The 23,969-nt window shown below is 42.8% G+C and overlaps 1 protein-coding gene across 1 annotated transcript in view; it reads right to left on the bottom strand.

The window, feature by feature from the left end:
• LOC138297105 (uncharacterized) overlaps nucleotides 1-23,969 on the bottom strand; it is a 648,847-nt gene that overhangs the window by 610,656 nt on the left and 14,222 nt on the right. The window contains exon 3 of the mRNA XM_069236605.1: nucleotides 8,584-8,656. Coding sequence (XP_069092706.1) covers nucleotides 8,584-8,656 — 73 coding nt within the window. The remainder of the gene's footprint in view (nucleotides 1-8,583; nucleotides 8,657-23,969) is intronic.

The following is a 23,969-nucleotide window of genomic DNA, read 5'->3' as shown; positions in this document are numbered from 1 at the left end:
GTCTTTTTGTCATAGCAATTATAGTTTGAGAGATATACTCCAACAAACAAGGATAGTCACAAAGGTGACTTACACTTGTGCGTAATTTAAACATGTAATTTACTCCTACACTTTTGAAAAACTTTACTACCTTTGATTGTTCACAAAATCAGAGTGAAAAGTTACGAAAGTGTGGCCTTACATGTTTCCATTCCAGAAAAGGGTGATGGAGCCAAATTTAAGGGTGTAAGTTATTTCTGCCTAGAAAGATTCCATAGTAAGTCCAGCACCACACTAATACCACAATGCCCTTTGTGGTTCTAAAAATTCTGGACCCATGTAATTTACTTTGCCACAGCAGTACGATTTTAGTATCAAAAGACCGATAATGACTAGTACACTAAGCATGAGCATTTTCGCTCAATTCCAGCAGCGTTTTCACCTCGAAATCGCCATTTTCGTCCTGCACTCGTGGCTCCCATTTTATACACGGCAGCCATTTTTAAAAGTTGCCCTCACATAGGCTTATAATACAGTCAGATTTGATTCCAAGGACACGTACACCTTGATTGACTTTTCTCTGACCTGGGCAAGCTGGAACCATTGCCTCAGGCCAAACCTGTTTGGTCAGTCCCTCTCCCAGTGGCCGAATCAGATAGCATCAAGGCACACCATGCCATAAAACCCTTATTATCGCTCACACACCCTGCCTAATCTTGCTCACACCTGCACCTGCTCTTTTCTTCTTCTTACTTTACGAGGGGGAGGTGCCCGTTTTTATTGGGGGTCCACACTTATCTGATGTAAAATACTAGGCCTTGCCGGGTAATTTATTATGGGTTGGATGACATGAAATATGAGGTTTCATCATGACACAGTTTTTTCCTTTGTAGTGAAAACATGTGAATGACCAACCAAAATGTCAAGAATGTTTGTCTGAAGCTTAAAAAACTGTATATAAGGAAACCTGACTTTGCATTGAAACACAGTCTCCTGAGAACATACAAACCGTGCTGTTGTACTTCTAGGACGCTTGTTACTTGGTTGCAGCAAATAAATTCGATCTTTGACTTCACCTAGAAGACTCTGAGTTTCTGTGGTCTGAATCAGGAAAGTACCCGAGGTCTTTGGGTGTACCCTGGCACCACTGGGTTACCGGATCAGTACCGGTTCTGAAAAACCCAGTACCTCACCTTCTATAATAAATAACGGAGTGAGGACTTTAAATAAAACCTCATAGAAAAAAATGTTACATTTAACTAAATTATTTACAATCCTTACAAATATAAAAAAATAAAATGTAATGTTACAAAATCTAGAAAAATAATAGTTTATTATTTGATAAAATATTTTAATACATTTTTTAAATTTGAAACTTAATGTAACATTTCTATGACAACATAATTACATTACTTTTAAATATTTATATACATCACTTAAGAATAATCAGTGCATAATAAGGGATTTATTTTAACTTAAGGTGGCAATATACATTTTAATTTAAGCTTCAGAAAAAATAGTTTTTATTTACTCTACATATCTAAATTAAATAAAAATCTAATTAAAGTTTAAATTAATAGTAGTATAGCATTTTTTACTTTGTGCTATATTTAAAATACATATCTAAAATAATTTATATTCATTTTAAAGATAAAAATATATTTACTCATTTACTATAAAGCATAATAACTTTTTGAATACTCCCTACACTTTCCCATAGGGAGACCTACAACCCGACTGTGGAGTCTCCTTATGATAACATTTAGGGAAAAGTGAAAAATATATTTAACTTAAAAAAATATAGTAAACATATTATAGTATTGTCAGCATACTTACTTATCTAGTATAGGAATCTTAGTTGTGTGAGCATGAAGGAATTTGTATTTTCAGGTACTCCCTTTATTTTTCTATTATTTACATATGTGACTGTAGCATGGGATTGGTGCTATCTTTGAAATTTGGTTCCAGTTTTACACTTGCAATGTTCTCTCAGGGGTGATAGGCCTAGCAAGAGTTAGGCAACCTCTGCTCAATTTGGACAGGAAATCCCTGGTGAAATTGCCTCCGCAAAGACTTTGTACATGCGTCCCAACTCAAATTTGTGTTGAGTTTAAGGCCAGTCTGCCCTACATAGGGGACATTTTTGAGACTACCACGATTTATGTAGACATCACTGGTACAGTACAAAGTGTATGCTGATAAGGGGACAGAAAGAAAACTGGCCTAAACACAGTATTAATAGAATACACTAGGCTCAGCAGCAGCAGCCTGTTTGGCACATATGACTACTCTGTACACAAGTTTATACACTGGACCGGGAAAAATATGTTAGGCAACAAGCAACTGTAGATGGTGCCTCCATCGATCCCTAGCACAAAGATAATATTTTGTTCAGTTTTTTAACAACAGTGCACACCTACCCACAGAGTTATCTTTCTTGGCACTCCAAGATGTTACTCAAGTGGTGGGTGGTTAAATATACTTGGAGGCAGCGGTGAGGTAGGAATGGTGCCCTGGTGAAGCCAGGCAGCCTACATCTAAACCCATGCAGACTGGTGGCCAAATATTAGGGCCTAATAAAAGTCTTGGACAGTCTCTGTTCATGCTTTATTTAATTTAATCATATAGGAAATATGTTTTTATTTAATAACTGTGTTTATGATCTGGGTGACTAAATACTTGGGGGCAGATTTATGAAAAGTGGTAGTGTAGTGCCACTTTTCTTGCATCCCTTGGCGCCCCCTAACGCCACCATGTGGTATTTAAAATACGGCGCATCATGGCGGTAGTTAAGGAACTAGTGTTATAATGTTTTACACTAGTTCGGTGATTTGCAGGACTAGCGCCAAAAATGTTGATGCTAATCCTTCAAAGCACCCAGAGGTCCACTGAAACCAATGGGAGCCTCCTTTTAATGCCTGCTTTGGGCAGGCGTTAAAAATTCTGGAAAAAAGGATATTTTAGCTATCTTTGCACCATTTCCCCCCCCAGCGCCGGACCACTCCCCCTTGCATACATTATGCCTGGTGCAGGCATAATGTGGCGCAAGGAGTTATAAAGTGGCCCAATGGATGCATTGAACCACTTTGTAAATCTGGCACAGAGTTTTTGGCCTTCCAACGCCACATTAGCGTAAAAAAATTACTCTAATGTGGTCTTGGAATGACGCTTGACCCTCTTAAATATGGGCCTTGGTCTTTCCAGCAGTATAAATTCACCTTTACACTGTTACCTAGTGGTGTCTTGCAAATTGGTTTTTGCTTTACTTCTTTTAATTTATGGATCTTAGCACAGATTAATTTATGCTTTATCAATTGATAAAGTTGTATTGATGAGAATTTGATTCATTGTTAATATGATGGTACTGATATTCATTTGCTATTTGCAGCTATTTATTTTGTCTTAAAAGCTTGCTAGTTGGAACTATACCGTTATCAATATATTTGTTTACTATGGTAACAAATTAGGACATTGTGGCTCATCATGCATTTAATCAAACTTGAATTCGTCTTCCATAATAACTTTTTTACAAGGCAGCAGTAATATTTGACAATTGGTGACTAATTTAAACACTAGTATGTGATTTATCATTCATACTAGCCAAAAACCAAAGAACATGGGTAAAATGTTGGCTGCCACCCACCCCTCACTTTTGCACTTTTTTGCACTATCCCTTTTCACTTTATGAAGAGCAAAAAAGAGGTATTTTTGTACCTTGAAAACTACGGCTGTAGGGCAGGGTTCTGCAAAGTCAGTCCTGGAGACCTGGGTCCATGCCAGATTTTTAGCATATCCACATTTAGCAAAAAGATGTTTCAGAAATCTACAGTTTTCTAAATGTGGATATGCTAAAAATCTGCCATGGACCCGGCTCTCCAGGACTGACTTTGCAGAACCCTGTTGTAGGGTATTAGGGTTAGATAGTCTGGTCAACATTTATTTTCAATCCCAAATACTAATCCCTTTAAGTTAGGTTTTTGAAAAAGCAGAAAATGAATATTTCTAATGCACTGGCACTCTTCTTCCGGAGTGCTGGCAGTTTTTTCAGTAGCCTTCTCCAGCAGAAAAAAAAGAAAACAAACATAGGGCTTGGTTTCCAATAGTAGAACTGGCAAAGGCTCACCAATCTGAAACAACAATACCCCTACATGTTAATGAGGCTGGTCAATTGAGTGTAAAGTAGACATTGTATTTGCCTAGTTTTGACACATGCTCATTTTCTAGCCAACTCTCAATGAGGTCCTAAGTTAAGCAGAACACCTATCCAGCATGCTAGAAATATAGGTATTTTCAGTAGCTAGAGTGCCTGTTGCCATTAGGTGAAGAAAAATCATTCAGGGAAAACAGAAGGTCTTCAACAAATTGAGAAACTATTGGTAAAGAAAGCTGGGATCACCCCCTGTAGACTGTTACTGTAAAGCCAGTCTAGCTTCGAAATAGCAGGACCTCCATTTTGGAACTATTCAGTTGTAACCAGCTGTGACTCACCGAGTCATCTATCACTTATAAGTTGAGCAGTAAGGGCCTTACTTGGAGTTTTGTGGCCGATGTCCTGTCCACTGTATTACAAGTACATTACAGCGTGTGCCACATGTAATATGGCAGATTGAATATTGGCCATGTTTTGGCAGTATCTCAATCACCAAACTCAAAATAAGGCCCTACGTTCTCTCATTTGTTAGCAGGCATATCCACATTAATGAGTTGTTGGGAGTTGTGATAACATATAGGAGTTTTATCTCAGTGTTAATAGATGTTAGACACAGATCTTAAACAAGGCCGATGTGTGGGAGTTCTTTGCAGCACAATCCTTTCGTCTGTGGAGGGAGAAGAGTAGTAAGACACCACATGAACAGTGTTTGACCATTACGTCAAAAAGAAACAAATCAGGATAGCTTGAAAAGCTTTACCCCACACCTCAGCTGGCATGTCACCAGCATCAGGCCATGGTTCACAATGTTCAATAAATCAATCAAAGTAACTTATAAAGCCCCCTAAACCTACAAAAATGTGCTGATGAATTCTACCAAAAGATCCAGAAACAGCCGCACAGCAAGGTTGATTGTATCAGAAACCCTATTATTTGTATTGTCAAGTAATGTGATTCCCATTTCAACAGCGGAAGTGTAATCCCTGACTGATATGTTTCCAATGGGAAGTGTTACCTAGATTCAGCAACGTGGTCATAACAGCCTACTCGGGAGCTTCTTTATTGAATCAGAGTGTTTTTTTTAAGTAGTGGAGTCATTACTGCCTGTTTAGTTAGGCTACCCTTTGTTGTAAGACCCTTGTCGTGCAAACACACAGAGAGAAACAATCTAAAACTACCATCTTGCTGGTGCAGAATCAGAGCACATGTTAGAAGGTTTAATATACCTAGGGTTCATCCTTCCTTCAAAGAAAATTGAGGCAACAGTGAAGGCAGAAGTGTAAAATGACTTCAATCACAGGCAAATAAAGACATTTCTAAATTCATACGAGTTAGAAATTGGATTACTGGTTGACTGGGGTGCAAGCCCTGCTCAAGCAGCAACCACTGTCCTAGTCAGGGTAAGGCACAAGCAAACCCCAAATTAACCTGTGCTCAACCCTCTGGTAGTTTGGCAAAGAGCGGTCAGACTTAACTTAGAGGCAATGTGTAAAGTATTTGTTCAACACTTCAAACAGAAACAAAATGAAAGCACAACACAAGAAAAATCCCACATCAATTTAGAAAAATAGAGTACAATTTAATAAATTATTTGAAACCAAAACAAAAACAAAATCCAATCTCTAGAACCAGAGATATGCCATTCTACAGATTTAAGTGACAAAGTGCCTAGAAGCACAAAGCGTCAAATGATGTTAACTGGTGGTGCCAGACCGGGACAAAGTCACAAATTTAGGCCAGCCATGATGGAGCGCTGGCAGCATACATGGACCAAGTTAGGCCTGCTGATCAAAGTACCTTAAATCCTAGTTGTGGAGTGTTGGAAGATCCCGCGTCAAAGATGCATTGTGTTGTGTCAAGTATTTGTGCAACACTTCAAACAGAAAAAACAGTGAAAACACCACACAAAAGATCCCACACTAGGTTAGAAAAATAGAGCTGAATTTAATAAATAAAACAAGACTATAACGACAAGAATTGAACAGTAGACCCAGAGTTATGACTTTTTGAAGAATAAACTGCAGCACTGCCTAAAAGCATAAAGTGTCAAACACGGCAATCTGGTCACGCTGGACCAGGTCAAAGTCAAAAGCTCAGGTCGACCTCAATGAAGCGTGGGTTGGATACAGTCTAAGATTAGTCTAGCTGAAGTTTTACCTTCTTAAGATTTGTGCCAAGAGCCCCATTCGCATTGGAGAGGGTGCAGGGAGCAAGGAGAGTGTTGCTGGTGGTGTTCAGCTTGGCACGAGGAGCAGGTTGGGTGTCACAGATGGGGAAGTTGGTGCTTTGTGTTGGCGATCCTCCACAAGCGATCGATGCTTGCAGTGAGAAGAAATGGGCTAGCGGTGGCTCATGCTGAATTTCGGAGCAAGCGGTGAGGTTCTGAGGTGAATGGTCTTTTTGTGGTCGCAAAGAGCCCAAAAGCATGATTTCAAGGGCCAGTCAACCACAACAAGGGTTGAGCACCTGAGAGGCACCTCTTGGGGGGACGGGGGGCAAGAATTCACTGCATCTGGGTCCAGGAGCTGGTTGGAGAGCCTTTTATGTACTTGAGGCTCAGATCAGGAAGCCAGCAGACTAGCCCTTGGAGTCAATCTGGTGCCCTAGGTTCAAGGATGAAGTTATAAGTCCAATTCTTCTTTTACAGACAAGAGGACAGCAGGTCAGCAGTTCCTTTAAAGCAGCAGAGTGACAGTCCTTGTAGCAGCACAGCAATCCTTATTCCTGGGAAAGTATCCTCAGTTCCAGAAGTGTACTGAAGAGTTGGGGTTTGAGGTCCTTCTTTTATACCCTGGTGCCCTGGTTCTGGAAGGTGGGAGAAACGTCTAGATAGTGGCTTTGAAGTTCAGGGAATTTCCTGCCTTCCCTGCCCTGGCTCCAAGCTGGCTGTAGTGACAATGAACGATTGTTAGGCCCTTTGTGTGAAGGCAGACCATAGGCTAATCAGGTGTAAGTGGGGCTGTGTTCAGCTTCATCCCCAAGCCTGCCAGCAGATGGCCCACTCAAGTACACCTAATCCAACTGTTCGGAGGAAGTCACAAAGTTTAACTGTCAGATACACCCAGTCATGTGACCCAGACCAGGACACAGGCGCAAAAGGACTAAATACAGAAAAATACAATTTTCCTAAAAGTGGTATTTTTAAAATTGAGATGAAAACCCCGATTTCACCACTTAATGGGGCTTTTCACCCCAATTCCAAAAACACCAAACATGAACTGTTCCCTCTTCTCATTTGGAAATTTCACTTATAAAATGTAACAAGGCAGCTCAAATGTTATCCTGTGGGAGAGATAGGCCTTGCAGTAGTTAAAAACGAATGTAAGAGTTCTTCACTACCATGACATGTAAAACATAAAAATACAAGCCCAAATTTGTAAATACACTGCACCCTGCCCTTGTCCAGGACCCACTTTAGGAGTGATATCTATTAAAAAGGAAGGTTTGGGCCTGGCAAAAGGTTTATTTTGCCAGATTGACATGGAAGTTTCAAACTGCACACACAGGCTGCAATAGCAGGCCTGAGACATGTCTAAAGGGCTACTTAAGTGGTGGCACGATCAATGCTGTAGGCCCACTAGTAGCATTTAAATTACAGGCCCTGGGTATAGGTTGTACCTCTTTAGTATGGACTAACAGGTAAACTGAACATTCCAATTATGTATAAGACAAACTAACATGCTTTAGGGAGCGAGAACAAGCAAATAGGTTTATCAAAAAGCACATTTCAAATATTATTACAGCTAGCATACAACTGCATGGTGTTTCTTAAAACCTTTATCCACAAAAATTTAAATGCATGGGCTGACCATCGTACAAGGTTTGAGATGACATCAGAATGGTCTGTGAAGCTGTAACTCTGGTGGGCCTGCGTAGCTAGGCGGTGCTCCTGTCTTGACATGTGATTGGGTGACTGGTCTTCTGTGAGGGAACGCACACTCTGGCCCTCTGAGTTTGCATACATTGAAGTTAGTGTTGAAGAGGGTGTGTGTAGAAACCAGGACAAGCAGCAGAGGGGTCCCCAGTAGGTCAAAGAACCTTTCTTCATTTCACTCCAAACAGAGTGAATATTGTCTGAGTCATGCTTAAATGGGATCATTCCACACACATGGTGTAAGCAGGAGGGCATACACCTCAAGGAATAGAGTCAAGAAAGAACAACTGATAGAACAGAAATTCTGAAAATCATGACTGGAACACACTGGCGCAGGGCACAGTAAATGGATTGTGTACACAGTGCTGGAATTAGCAGGGGGATATGCCATGATAGGTCACCCCTATGAGTTAAGTCAGTTTTAATATAGGGGGTCACTTCTCACACCAATATTTTTGAAGAAAAGGGTACATTGGTACATTGTACTACAACTACTGTCTTATCTATATATATTTTCACCTAAAATAGGTTTCCAATAAAAGAGCAGGTTAATAGTAATTAACATCATGTGCTTGTTTACCTGTAACCCCTTATTTAGGATCATCTCTCGCTCATGCCGGAAGTATGAAATTTCCTTGGGCATTGTAACAGAGCTGCAGAAAAATAAAAGAAAACGGTTATAGAAATGCCTGAAACAGTAACAGCTTAAACTCACAAGCTGGCAAAAAAATGTAATGTCTGATGTAGTGGTCCTGCTCACCTTCAATCCCACAGTTTACATTTTTTTCCAGGTAGGATGAAAGCAAATTAAGTTTGGGTCTCTAAAACAAATTATTAATTTGCATTCCAAAGCACAGGGGCAACTGAGTCCCCATGCACAATTGTATAATTTATTATGTCTAGGTGGGGGAGTCAGGTGTCCCATCTGGTGCTGGTTTACCTTAAATTGTCTTCTGGCTAAAAAGCACACATTCGACATAAGATGGCTTCCAGTTCAAGATACAGAATGATCTTGTGAGTAAGTAACACTTGTACGATGCAAGAGTGTCGTGTTCAAACTTGCCAAGCAAGCACCCCTCAGACATTTATCCCACCAAAATAGATTGAAAAACACAACACCCACATTTTTTATGTATTTTGGAGGTACAAGCAAACTTGCAATTATCCCGCAAGGACAAGCACTAATACATAACACTGTAAAATTGCAACGACGAGACATGCAACCAGATAAGCATCCAGTGAGGTACCGCTGAACACTTCCAGTCGAGTTTCATGTTATTGCTCACGTCATCAAGCTAACAATAAGGCAGGCCTATCAAATCTATGAACACGTTGTAGGGTTGCCTGGCTGATTGGAAGCAATGCCAGCTTTGTGCGTAGAGACCCCACAAACAATAAAAATAAAGTGAAAACAAACATTAGTAGAACCAGGTGAATCCCCAATGGCAACAGGAAAGGAGTAATCCCACAAAATATAACTAAGGCACATGATATATTATTTTGGGATTGGTGACAAGAGAACCAGTGTGTTATAACAGGAGCCTGCTGTGTGAGTCAACTCCTCCTGAGAGTCTAAGCCAGGTGTCTCCAACCAGTCAATCATAAGCTACTAGTAGCTCCCAGACACCTTCATAATAGCTCACAGTCTTGAGTTTATTTTTGTCTAAGCACAGAGTCACATTTTCCTTTCAAAGTTAAGGAAAGTCAGTGTTTATTTTAGATTATTATCATCAGGTTACAGAGAACAGGGCCTCATAAAAAGCAGTGCTCATTCAGATTTCTGCAGGGGCACAGAGGTGAAAAACTGAAGCACTGAGGTATTTAACCTTTACATAAAGGGCCTTGTCAACTAAATATTGAAGTGTGAGAACAAAAGGATGTTTCTGAATGCTGTTCAATGGGAAAAAATTCAAATGAAAAGTTACCTTAATGACTGATTTAACTCTTCATTTAACTTTTCTCCCATTTCAAAGTGTCACATTTACAAACAGCAGGCCTCTTGCTCCCAGTGGCCAGTAGACACTGTGACACATGTATAACTGAAAAATATGTTTTTTAAATGGGAGAAATTTAAAGTAAAGATAAATGTTCCATGTTTTGAACAATTTTGCAGAACATTTTCTTGCACTTTAAATTTCTCCCATTAAAAAAAATGGCTGTATGTTTATGTTATACACGTAACGGTGCCACTTATGGTGAAAGGTATGTCCTGTGCCACAAGTACATACAACACAGGCTTTCAGTCAACCATACTTATATATCCATTCAAACACACACATGTTCATACATTCCAAAAGAGCATCTTCTCTCTGGCCAACATGGCAGGCCAATCATAGTGCCCCTAGTCAAAGTGTGTTGTTCAAGCCATAGTATCTCAGTATATGGACATTAGGCTTAAAGTCAATAAAGCTGGGCGTGGCTGTGTCTGGTAACAATGCGCATGTTCTTTAGCAGCTCACAATGATTTTCACTGATCAGAAGTACCTCTCACTACAGAAAAGTTTGGAGACCCTTGGCAGGGCATAGCTTTGATAGGGGTTTGGTGTGTTACACCCCCAATAAGTGCATTTTCTGGTAAATGGTTGGTAAATAGTTGGGTACATGTGTTTCATTGGGTATGGTGAGGTTTCTGTTGGATTCCACCAATGTTTCCATACACACAGACAAACACACACACACATGCACGCCCACATGCGCATACACACACTTTCTCCTTCTCTGTGTTCAAAGTCTTCAAAAATGTTGGGGATTTTACAAAATATTTGTCTTCTCTCACTTAAAACCCTTACCAGTCCACATCTGTCTCCCTTTCCACTGCCTCTTAAGCCCCAGTTATGTCCTGCTTGCCCTGTAATATATTTTAACATTGTGGGCCAGATGTACAAAGCCATTTTGCATTTATTAACAGTCCAAAGCACTATTTCAGGCTGTTAAGAAATGCAAAATTGACTTTTTGGATCTACAAAGCCCTTTCAAGAATCGCAAATTACGATTTCTACCCAGTAGAAATCACAATTTGCGATCCCCTGAATAGGAAATTGCAAATAGGGATTACCTATCTGTGAGTCCTATTCAGGTGTACAAAGCATTTCCTAAATGCGAATTGGGCATTTAGAAAATGCAATTACCATTGACTTCAAGTTGATGGTAACCATGTGCAATTAAAAAAAAAAAGCACCCCTAGATGTTTTTCTTAAAGTGCAATAGAGCACATACAAGCCCTTGGGTTTTGTATTTTCGAAATAGCAATTTCCTAACAGGAAATGCAAAAGCAGCACATTGTCTCTAATGGCATGTGGTTTATTATTTGCGATTCCGTAATAGTGATTCCTTATTTGTAGGAATTGCTATTGGGAAATTGGTATCTTTGTACATGGCATTTTGCAATTTCTAAATAGCAATTTCTATGAAGTCGCTATTTAGGGCAAGTACATCAGGCCCAGAATGTCAGCGTGATTATTGGAAAATCTGAACCCCACACCCCCCCAATCTTACTCACCAAGCTACACCCCTGGGAATAGGAGGATAGCCAGTGGACTCAGAAGGGTGTCAGTTGGAGGCTCATGCTGCTAGGTAGAGATGGGTGAGAGAACTTGGCCAGTGATTCAAGGAGGCCTTTTGTCCTCATAAGTACTCTCAATGGGGGAAAGTGCAGCTATCCCACATGCACCCCCAACTGGGTGTTAATGGAGGCTCCAGGCTTCCTCTCTGGTAATGCTGTGCCTTCACTAGTCACAAACTTATGAACTGTGTCTTTCCATCACTTAATCAGGGGGGCCAAAGTGGATTTCCATTGTATCACAATTGCCCGATTCGCAACTATCAATAAAAGATGTGCAAATGTAGTCCTTCCTTTACCCAAGCCTCAGGAGTGGTGTAGGGCTCCCAGCCAGTCACCTGCTTTACCAAGGCTTGGACTTCATGCTAGAACCGCGTTATTACTGGAAAAATCCACATCATATGGAAAATGATTGCTTTCTCCATGTAACAGCGTGGACAGCAGACCATCCCAGTGAGCTACAATTTTACAATTATGGGTGAGGAAAGATAACCCAATGTGCCTGGTAATACTGGTTCTGTTGCAGTTAGGCGTTACAGGAAACTTTCCTTGGGTATTTCAGGAGCCTATCCCAATCCCTGTCAGATAGGAGGTCCGCAGTCAATCTCCTACTGGCTTCTTAGTTTAACCAGAGGGGCACTGTATAGTGTCTGCAAAGTCCTATATCACCAGGTTATCAGCCGTCGTCCTGTGCCCATGCTGTGTGGTTGAGTCTATGAAGTGCCAGAGGATGCACGTCTGTGTCAAACTCGCCCCGTGGGACAGGAATGATCCGGGAGGGGGGGGGAAGAGACCTCCAAAGGTCATTCAAGTATTGAAAGGGATTAACACCTCATTTCTTAATAGGTTTCCCAGCGTAGTGATTCCTGCCTTTTTTCTCCACTGTAAAAGTGAAAGCAACCCGATGTAGATGCTAACAAAAAAGTAAGAACTGTGTTGGGTATGTACGATATCGTCTGTCTTGCCCACTGGATCGCCCTACGATGACAAAATTGCGCTATCCGCAAGAGGCAAGAGATTGCGGTTTTTGGCTTTGCCGGTTTCAACAACCAAAGGGTGAATACTGGAGTGCTAGAGCGCTGCGCATCATCAATGACCTCACTTAAGTTTCACTGTGTTAACCCTCATGAAAGCAACTGTGTTTAGGATGCTAAATAGTACATTTCAAAATATGGGGTTCCTCTTTTCCCCTGGTCTACTTGTAGTTTTAGAGGGTTTAGTGCCACTCTAGGTTGATCGCCATTCCAGATAAGATACAGCAGCAGGCCACCTATCTCTTTATAGAGTTTCCTTTGGAGAATAGATGGTATGTTTGTGTAGTAGTAAACGAGGTGTAGTAGCATTATCATTTTGGCCAGTGCTATCTGCTAGCCACAGTAAGGGTGAGGGAAAGCCAAAAGGTCACTTGGGAACAGAGGGGCCTCATTGCACGGCCAATGTTTCCCTTGATCATGTCTGGAGTCGCATGATAGAATTGAATTCCTATATATTAAATGGTGGTGGTCTCACATTTGGGAGGGAGAACAGAGCGGTCAGTTAACGCCCGGGGAATTCTGGACATAAGTGAAAATATACTAGTTTAAACCCAGTTCACTTCCAACCCAGACATTTTGCCAACTACATCCAGTTCCCTAATGAATAAAGCGATATCAGAATAAGCCTCCTTCATATACACCATCTGTGTATAAGAAACGATTGTTGAAGGTGTACTGCAAAAGAGTTTGGTCGCTAGCACGTACAAGAGGAGTAAAATGGGGTAACCTTGTCTGGTACCCATTCATACTTGTTATTGTTCCGAGATCACTTGATCTGTTCAAACTTGCACCGTTGGAGTGGTGTAGAGGAGGACCCTAATCCATCTATGAAAATTGCTTCCTACTCCAAAGTGGTCCAAGACCTGGTAAGTCCAGCTGAGAGTCAAATGCCATTTCCATGTTGACTGCCAAAACTGCCACCTACGGCCATTGCTTGGGGGCTTCCTCTGAAATTTTATGTGTTTTGCAATGTGTTGTGGTCTACAATTTTGGTCACTGTGGACCAGGCGTAGCATGTGCAGAAACAGTCTATTCAGCAAGATTTTCTGAAGAATTTGTAACCAATCAGAATGGAGAATGGGGTGCTACGTCAGGTAATTTACCAGATACCAATATGGTTAGGACCACTTCCTCATAGGTCCAGGGAGGGCTGCACAGTCAAGCACCGCCTTGTAAATTTCCAGGAAAGCCTTATAAATTTCAGGGGATAGGCCATCTGCGCCAGGGACACTGCCTCACACTAAAGAGGAATTTTTTTTCTCTTTTATCCTCTGCATGAAAATCAGAAGCCCCAGCTCCTCTCTGAGCAGGCAGGTCAGCCTGGGCATTGACATATCCTTCAGAAAGTCAATTGTGGTGTGCGGCACTTCATTGAGATTATTGTGCAGTTGCTAATAATAATCCAGGAAAGCCTTATTAAAAGCAGTTTCTCTCAGTTGGAGGGTCCTGGAACAGCCAATCAGTTTGGTCCGGGTAGAACTTCATCGATCTGCGCTTGCCATACTGCCTGGAGCCTACTGGAATTGTCCTCCACAGTATGCTGGCAGGTCATATACACCACATAACCCAGACAGAGTTGTCAATCAACTAAAACTGCATGTACCTAATGGGCCTCGTGTAAGGCAGTTATACGGACATGAGCCAGGACCGCTTTATGCTCGAGGTCACGCATCTGGCTCATCAGTGCAGTGAGCTATTGTTCATGTGCCCTCCAAACTCCCATTGTGGTCTGAATACAATGAGCATGAATCATCACCTTTTACGCTTGCCAGCCAATCCCTCGTTTTCCTCATGGAAACTTCTAGGCCATCACATGGAGGCCTCCAAGTGGGTATGAGTGCCAGCTCCCTCCCTCAGGAAGCATTGAGCAGTAGTGGATTGCGGTCTGAGATAGTCCAGATCAGGCATCCTGCCACGGTACATTAGGGAGTTGGATATAAAGACATAATGCGATCTAGGTGAACATGGACATCATGCGATCTAGGCGAACATGGACATCATGCACAGTTGAGTAATATGAAAAGTCTTGCAACATTGGGTTTTTCTGTCGCCAGGTGTCCCCAGTGGACCAATGTGAAAGCCAGTCACTGAGAGCCCTGTCCATTGTGTGTGCTGGTGCGTTATGGATGGGTGAGCAAGAACTATCTGAATACACATTGAGCACCCCATTAAAATCTCTTCCTATGTGAGCAGGATGGTTAGGCAACTTTGAGAGCAGTTGGGAAAAGGATGTGTACAATTCCACCTGCCCTACATTAGGTGCATACACACTACCCAGTGAAAGGGACATCCCAATGCACCTCCCCTCCACGAAGATATGCCTGCCATTCAGATCTATAATCTTATGGTTAGTTTTGAAAAGGACTGCTAGGCTTATACAGATAAGTGTCCCTCTGGTGTATGCAGAATACCATGTGGATGTTACCAGTCTTTGCTATTGGTTGTGTAGCCACTGGTTCTCCTCTTCGGTCAAGTGGGTTTCCTGGAGCATGGCCACTTGTACATCCTGAAGTCGCAGATATAAATGAACCTTATAATGCTTGAGATTGTGGACATCCCTCGGACATTCCAATGATTGTATTTCTCCTTGTTTGAACCATTGGCCTCAAATTGTTCAATCCATTACCAGGCCTCTGTTGGTTCAGTAAAGAAGAATGTCTGCTGATACGTTATGACCTTCAACTTAGCTCAAAACAGGAGGGATCATTTGAGTCCCAGTTTGCAAAGCTTCTGTTTAGCCCCCACAAAGTTGGCTCTATGATGTTGCATCCTCAGTGTATAAACAGGACAGATCATAACTTTCCCAGATCCCTCCTCATAGTGCCCTTCCTTCTATGCTCTCTGTAGCATGAAGTCTTGGCCTCCTCCTTTGCAGAATCTCACTATTATTGGGCATGGAGGGGACTGTATAAGTGGGCCTTTTGGCAGGCACACAGTGAGCTCACTCCTCCATGAACCAAGCAGAGAGACCGTGAGTGACAACCATCCCAAACAGCCAGGACTCAAAGTAGTGAGTAAGATTGGGTTCCTCTGTCTCTTCTGTGCCTCCCTCCCTTCTATAACTTCTGCCCCCCACCTCTAGGAAGCACACCTAATCCATGAAAGCATGCACCTGCAATTGTAGTCCAGAAGCCTGGGGTTGTTGCTCCTTAAATGCCAATTCTGCTATGTTGACCCTGCCGGACAGCTTGCGTTAATCATATCTCAGAAGGCCAAATTCTAAAGCCAAAGGGGCAGATTTAACAAATAGTTGTATTGCCCTTGCACCACATAATGGGGTGCAACAGCAACACAACTCTTAAGTTAGATTTATGAAGCCACGCAAGGCCACCTTATGCCTAGCTTCTTGATAAATCTAGAGTAATTAGCTCAAATTGCTGCATTGCGTTCCTCTGCCGTGGGAACACATTCCATGGGTGGAGCGTGGGTGTTCCCACACATCCACCCTTGGATTTTGGCACATTTCCCGATTTACTATTACTGGAAAACCTGAGAATACGTCAAAATAGTATGCCTCCCCAGCTGAGGTGTAACAAGGAGAAATATCATTATTCCTCCTCATTGCTTCCTCTTTCTACATGTGCTGCATTTTGCAGCACACATAAAAAGAGGTAAATGCCTCTTAGGGTTGTTTTTATGCAGGAAGGTGTCCGTTCCTGCACAAACAAATCCTGCTTACAACGCAGGCACCCTTGCGTCACCTTGCAAGGGTGCCTGCGTTGGTGCTAGGCAGCACATTGTGCACCTGAACAGGGAAAAGACAAGAATGCGCTGTGTTTTACGGCGTAGTCTTGTCCTTACCCTATCATGGAGCGCAGCAAGGTGACTTGCTGCACTGCATGATTTGTTCATTAATATGCCCTAGGCTGTCGACTTTGCTGCCAGGGTTGTCTTGGTGCCCATTACTGCCTCCAATGTTTTGTGCAGAGTTACCAGCAGTGCATCAGGTGGCTCCAGGGTGCACACTGGTACCATTTCCATCTTGGGTCTGCCATTGTCTCCAAATGAGTGTCACTGGATGCAGCAGGTGGTGCCAATCACTGCGGAGCATGTGATCTACCTTTTGTTCTAGGCCTCTCCAGCCCATCTCACTCAACAGTGGTCAAATAGCTTTTGGATAAGATTGACATTGGTGGCACAGGCAGCTTGAACGACCCAAAGGACGATCTTTCAAAGACCAAGTGGATTGAGGATCTGAGATGTTGTCTAGCATGAGGGGCCCAATGAGGCTCAGAAAGCCGCCAGGTGATTTCCTTGTAGGTCCACTATGCATGACATTTCAATGACTTATGTGTGACACTGAGTCACACTTTACCACAAGTAGCGCAAATCAGCCATGTCTATGTAAGTAGACAACCATATAATAGTTGAAATACCGCTCAAATGCCATACTACATCTCAACCTACCTCCCTTTTCTAAAAGGACTGTAGTTTAACTTTCGTTGTACCAAAATAAACAATTTGTAAATAATTACCATTCAATGGGAAAGTGAAGTGTGGGCTTGCAGTTTTGAGAAGGGAAATGGAAATCTGTAGTAATAACAATAAAACATACTTGAATTAGTTTTAGTATTACTCTGCCATTGGTGTTCAGAATTCTATTTGTGTGCTGTTGGAAATTGGCTTACTGGTTGAGAGGGTGTGAGCCCCTACTCAAGCAGCAACCACAATCTCTGTCAAGGTGAAACACAAGCAAACACCAAATTAACCTGTGCTTAACCCTCTGGTAGCTTGGCACAAAGCAGTCAGGCTTAACGTAGAGACAATGTGCAAGGTATTTATGCAGCACTTCAAACAGTAACAAAGTGAAAACACCACACAAGAAAAATTCCACCCCAATTTAGAAATTATAGAATACAATTTAATAAATTATTTGACACAGAAACGAAAACAAAATTCAGGCACTAGAACCAGAGATATGCAATTTTAAAGATTTAAGTGAAAATAATACCTAGAGGCACAAATTGCACCCGAGGTGAACTGGTCGTGTCAGACTGGGACAAAGTCACAAATTCAGGCCGCCCACGATGGAGTGTCGGCAGGATACATGGACCAAGTTAGGCCCGCTGAACAAAGTACCTTAAATCCTAATTGTGGAGTGTTGGAAGATTCAAAGATGTGTTGCACAGAGGTGGCTTGAAGGAGCTGCAAGGTGGCAATGGGAAGCCCTGCTCCGTCATCAACGAGGGGCTTGCATTGGGAAGTCCTGCGCCAAAGCTGCATTGCGACTGTGGGCTGAGATGCTGTGGGTGTTAGTGATGTGCTGCGCTGTGGAGGTTTCTCATTGGCTGCAAGGAAATGCATCACGCTGCACCAGTTTTGCTCACTGGACCACAGCTGGGTTGACAAAGCACCTTCATGCCCACTTCAAAGTATCCAGGACTGGGGTGGCACACCTTTGGGAGCAAGATTCACAGCAGGCAGAGTTCAAGTGCTGTGTTCAGGGCGGTTAGAGTCTTTTCTATCCCCAAAGCTCTGTTCAGGAGACCAAACAACTAGTCCTTAGAGTCACTCTGGTGGTCCTGGGTTCAGGATGCAGGTCCAGCCCTTTTACTTCTGCAGCAGGGTAACAGAGTAGCAGTTCTTCTTGCAGAGCAGCACAGCAGTCCGTCTGAGTCTTCCAGAAGTGCATTGATGAGTTGGGTCTGAGGGTGCAATATTCATATCTGCTTTGAAGTAGTAGAAGGTTATGGAGGTTTCCCTCCCCAGAGGTGTTTGGAAATTCCTGCCTTCCTGCCCTGGCCCAAGTTTGTCTGGGGTCACAAAAGACTAGTGTCAAACCTTTTGTGAGTGTGTCTAGGCACAGCCTTTGAGATGTACAAGTGTGGTAGGTGACAGCTTCTTCCCTCATCAAATCAGAGATGGCCCATCCTGCCAACACCTACCTTCCCTTTGTCTCCCTGCCTAAGAACAATACACAAATCACAAATGCCAGCTACACCTAGTAATGTGACCAAGGATACAGGCAGAAGGCACCAAATGGATAGGACAAGACAATGACAACTTTCTAAAAGTGGCATATTCAGAATTGTGATTTAAAATCCAACTTTACCATCAAAGAGGGCTGTAAATTACAACTCTTTAGACATCAAACTCAACATTCCTACCTGCTCCCATTTGAGAGTTATAACTTATTAAATGTAATATGCTAACCCAACATTATCTTAAAGGAGAAGCAGGCCTTACAGTAGTGAAAACAAATTTTTGAGTTTTTCACTACCAGCACACGTAAAAGCTAAAAGTACATGTCCAACTTTTTAAATGCACTGCACCCTGCTCTTCAGGCAATTTAAGGCCTAACCTAGGGGTGACAAATGTCGCGCAGACTTGGATCCTCTTCGGGTTGCGGGGTTTTCTGACGCCCCGGGGACGATGCGTTGAAATCCATTGCTTGCAGAACGAAGTCACAGGGGCTGCGAACGGTGGGCGATGCGTGGAAATTTCTACCGTACGGCAGGTGCTGTGTCGATTCCTCTCAGGAAGTCGGGCTGGGTTGCTCCGGCTCGGATCCAGTGGGCCGTGCATCGAATTTCCGGTCGCAACGCTGGCGCTGCGTCGATCTTCTCCTTGCGAAGTCGGGCTGTGTCTTTCTGGTTCAGCGTGCAGTGATTTTCTCACCGTGATGCAGGCTGTGCATCGTTTCTTGCAGGCTGTGCGTCGATTTCCGCTGCACAAGTTCTTTTGCAGGAATGAAGTCTTTTTGGTCCTGAGACTTCAGGGAACAGGAGGCAAGCTCTATCCAAGCCCTTGGAGAGCACTTCTCAGCATAGCCGGAGAGCAGCAAGGCAGCAGGGCCGCAGCAGGGCAACAGTCCTTTGCAGAAAAGCAGTCAGGTGAGTCCTTTAGGCAGCCAGGCAGTTCTTCTTGGCAGGTTGCAGGTTCTGGTTCAGGGTTTCTTCTCCAGGAAGTGTCTGTGAGGTAGAGTGTCTATCCCAGAAGTGTCTGAGTTGGAAGGGTCAGAGGCCCGGTTTAAATACCCAAATGTGCCTTTGAAGTGGGGAGACTTCAAAGAGTGGCTTAGAAGTGCACAACGTCCCCTTTCAGTTCCATCCTGTCTGCCAGGGTCCCTGTAGGGGGTTTGGCAGTCCATTGTGTGAGGACAGGCCACTGTCCTTTGACATGTAAGTGTCAGGCCCTCCACTCTTCCAGCCCAGGAAGACCCATTCAGTATGCAGATGTGTGCAGGTGTGACTGAGCATCCTGTGTTTGGGGTTGTCTGAGCGAAATGCACAAGGGAGCTGTCAGCTAACCCAGCCGGACGTGGATTGTAGACAGGGTGTATGGCACAGAAGGATTTGAGTGTAGAGAAATGCTCACTTTCTAAAAGTGGCATTTCTAGAATAGCAATATTAAATCCAAATCCACTAATAAGCAGGATTTTCTATTACCATTCTGGGCGTACTAAATATGACCTGGTTACTCCGTTCAGATCAGAATCTACCACTCAAACAGTATATGAGGGTAACCCTAATGCTATCCTATGAAAGAAGCAGGCCTCACAGCAGTGTAAAAACGAATTTAGGTGTTTTACACCACCAGGAGATATAGAACACACATGTTCATGTCCTGCCTTTTACCTACATAGCTCCCTCTCCTATGGGCTACCTAGGGCCTACCTTAGGGGTGACATATGTAGAAAAAGGGGAGTTTGAGGCTTGGCAATTACTTTTAAATGCCAAGTCGAAGTGGCAGTGAAACTGCACACACATGCCCTGCAATGGCAGGCCTGAGACATGGTTAGGGGGCTACTTATGTGGGTGGCGCAACCAGTGCTACAGCCCACTAGTACCATTTAATTTACAGGTCCTGGGCACATGTAGTGCACTTGACTAGGACTTACAATTACATTAAGTAAGCCAATTGGGCATGAGCCTACGTCACCATGTTTTATGGTGAGAGCATATGCACCTTAGCACTGATTAGCAGTGGTAAAGTGCGCAGAGTCCTAAAGCTAGCAAAAATGAGGTCAGAAAAAGAGAAGGACGAAGGCAAACAGTTTGGGGGTGGCCCTGCAGAAAGGCCATTTCCAACAACTAGTCTGTACCCGGTTACTGATGATTTGTGGGTGCTTTTAGGATAAAAGAAAGTGTGTGGCTGATGATGCTCCTCAGGCTTCTGGGGAGTCCCCCACCAGTATCTGACAGGCTGTGGCTTTTGCCCACAGGAAGTTCAGGTAATGTGTATTAGGGCAAGGCCAGATGGGCCGAAGGAAGAGCTCATTAAAGCAAGTCAGCCATCATCAGCGGTCAAGCCATATGTTGTAATCAAAGATTCCGTTGTGGCAAGGAAGAGTCAGGTAGCCAGTTCATATGAGATATAGGTTGGAGATTTATTTAAAAGGTTACAGGATAAGTTCCAAGTCACCCTCATTCTGGAAATGTGCAATGGTTATCTTTCAACCATCATCCAATCTGTGGCAACTGATAACCTCATGAATTTAGCAATGCGTCTCTTTCAACCCACATGCATCCCAAAACAACAAGACATCTTGTGAATTTAACAATGAGTCTCTTTCAACCATCGCTCATCCCAAAACAACAGGGCATCTTGTGAATTTAGCAACGGGTCTCTTTCAACCCTCGCTCATCCCAAAACAACAGGGCATCTTGTGAATTTAGCAACAGGTCTCTTTCAACCCTCACTCATCCCAAAACAACAGGATATCTTGTGAATTTAGCAACGGGTCTCTTTCAACCCACACTCATCCCAAAACAACAGGGAATCTTGTGAATTTAGCAAAGGACTAGCACTACACGTTCATTCTATACTGCCTACACCTACATGCTTAGTAACACTCACCCTCTACTGCATACTCTCACAGGACCAGAGACTTAAATGACACAATACATACATCATACACATGCAAACAAATGGACACTTACAGAGCACTCTCTCAGGACCAAGGCCACAGTTCATACAATCACCCTCTACTGCGCAATCAACCACAGAAGCAGGGATATAAAACACAGACTCAACCATAGCCACTGCCACTCACCAAACCTCCGGCATACTCTTACAAGAGAACAAACCCAAAACCAAAAAAAATTGTTTTGGCAACTGACATCATCAGTAAAACTTCAGCATATCATTGCACAAAACGGTCATAATACAACTAGACATATGTAACCATTTAGCATTACGTTGAATGCAACACATATTTAAAACATTTTCCTGACAACTTCACTCAAAGTGGCCCAAATTAAAATATATACTGTGGCAGCAAAATCACCATGACATTTATTTTAGAAAAAATGGCAAACCCGGAGTCTTCCACTACAGTAAGCATTATCTCACCCGAATAAGCCACACAGACCCCATGACAGTATAAGTGGCAGCAAAATCAGCATGACAACAAAAAAAAACATGGCAGGTAACACAAAGTTCTCCACTCCGGTAAGCAACATCTCACCCAAACTATACACAATACCCTGGGCGTAAATCCAGTACTTAAAGACACAGAACAGTTCACCAGGTGCTCAGTTGAATGTCATAAATGTATACATCACCTATCTCTGTGAGGATCAGGAAAATTGGATGTCTCTTATATTGATCCAGCAATGCGGTTTAGCTTCAAATAATGACGCTGCATGCCGCTTTGGCCTGTTTCTAAAACCTATGATGCTGACACCAATGATTTTCACATCACATTGACTTACAGTTGAAATATGGTCTAGTCTTTAGCTGCTAAGTCACACGTCGCTCTGATGTGTCCCCAGGCAAAACTGATCACAAAGTGGGCACACTCAGGAACAGTGTTGTAATTAAAGATTCCTTCTTGGCAAGTAAAAGTTAGGTAGCCAGTTCACGTAACAGAGAGGTTAGAGATTTATTTAAAGGTTACAGGATAAGTTACAAGTCACTTAATAAGGCATCCTATCTGCTCAGCCAATTCTCTCTAACTGTCACACTTCTCTAATCGCTATAACATTCCATGACATTACACACTGGCAGAGCCGAGCAGAGAACAATGGAGGAGCGCACATAATGCATTACAAGCATAGCAAATATAACACCACGCCCTAAACAAAGTACATAATTATAAAATAAATATTGTGGTGTAGAATTTTGGACTTTCATGTCTTTTAATACTGTGGTAGAATTCGGGATCGTAAACTGCAGATTTCTTAATCCAGCTACTGAAATGGATCATGGATCATGGATCATGGAAAAAGGTTTGTTTTGTATTAAAGAATTAGAAATAATAACTTTAGCTGTAAAAGCACCATGACCCCTTTAATAGGGTATGCAGCCAATATGATAACTAGGGAGGCGAGGCAGTACCTGTGGATGGAGATCCTTACAAAGCATGCAGATCACAGGTTCACATCTCCACGGGTAAGCCTGGTTTTGAATTCTTTACGGGATTCAAAATGTGCATCATTTAGTAAGTAAGAGTTATTTTTTGTAGCTCTACAAAGTCGCAACACAATTAAAGCAAGTGGTGAATATAAGCAACATGTCCCTAATTGAAAAGAGTCAGGAATTGCCAGCCTGGGTGATCCGGCATTTTGTATTTTACCCATTATACACATCAGGCAAACCAATGCCCTAGGGTGGCTTTGTACAGTGAAGTGTCTGCTAAATAGGTATGAAATAGTTGGCTTCAAGGAGCATTTGATTGCACAGCATTTGCAAACTATTACTGTCCACAGTATTTCACATAACAAGTATATTTCTTAATTGTGGAGTGCTGCCCATAAATCCTAACTGGACCCTGCAATAGATTGGTAAAGCACCTATATAAGACATACCATCAGTGGCTCCATGCCGAAAGTGATAGAAATGGGGCCATGTTAGTCACACTGACTATGCACGAAAACTCCCACGCCCCTATCCTTACAGCGACTGATGATAGCGGACGAGTAAGATACACATCTAAAGCCATTATTGAGGTGTTTCGTTCCTATCTTAACCTCTGCTACATCCCCCCCACAGCCGATGGGCGAGGACGTCTTAATGGACTATCTGTGCCAAATACCACTCCCCATCATTCCCTTCGATTCCCGGGAACAACTAGATTGGCCTATTACCAGGAAAGAGCTGTTTGCAGCGATACGCTCCTTAAAAACATTGAAGGGTCTGGGAAGTGTTCGCTTTCCAGAAGAGTTTTATCGTAGGTGTGCAGATACTATAGTGGATTAATTGCAGGAGGTCTATGAGGAATCGTTACACCAGGGACGGCTCCCCCTTACCATGTGGGAGGCTATTATAATAATGGTCCCTAAACCAGGGAAGGACCCCACTACTCCAGTGGCGTACAGACTCCTCTCCCTATTGAATGTCGACATAAGCAACTGAGCAGTGTGTTGGCCTCTCAACTTCTTCTCAGTCTTCCTTCCCTGATACATAGCAATCAGTTGGGGTTCAACCCTA

This window comes from Pleurodeles waltl, chromosome 5 (genome assembly GCF_031143425.1).
Source record: "Pleurodeles waltl isolate 20211129_DDA chromosome 5, aPleWal1.hap1.20221129, whole genome shotgun sequence".
NCBI lineage: Eukaryota > Metazoa > Chordata > Amphibia > Caudata > Salamandridae > Pleurodeles > Pleurodeles waltl.
This window is presented reverse-complemented; position numbering and strand designations above follow the sequence as displayed.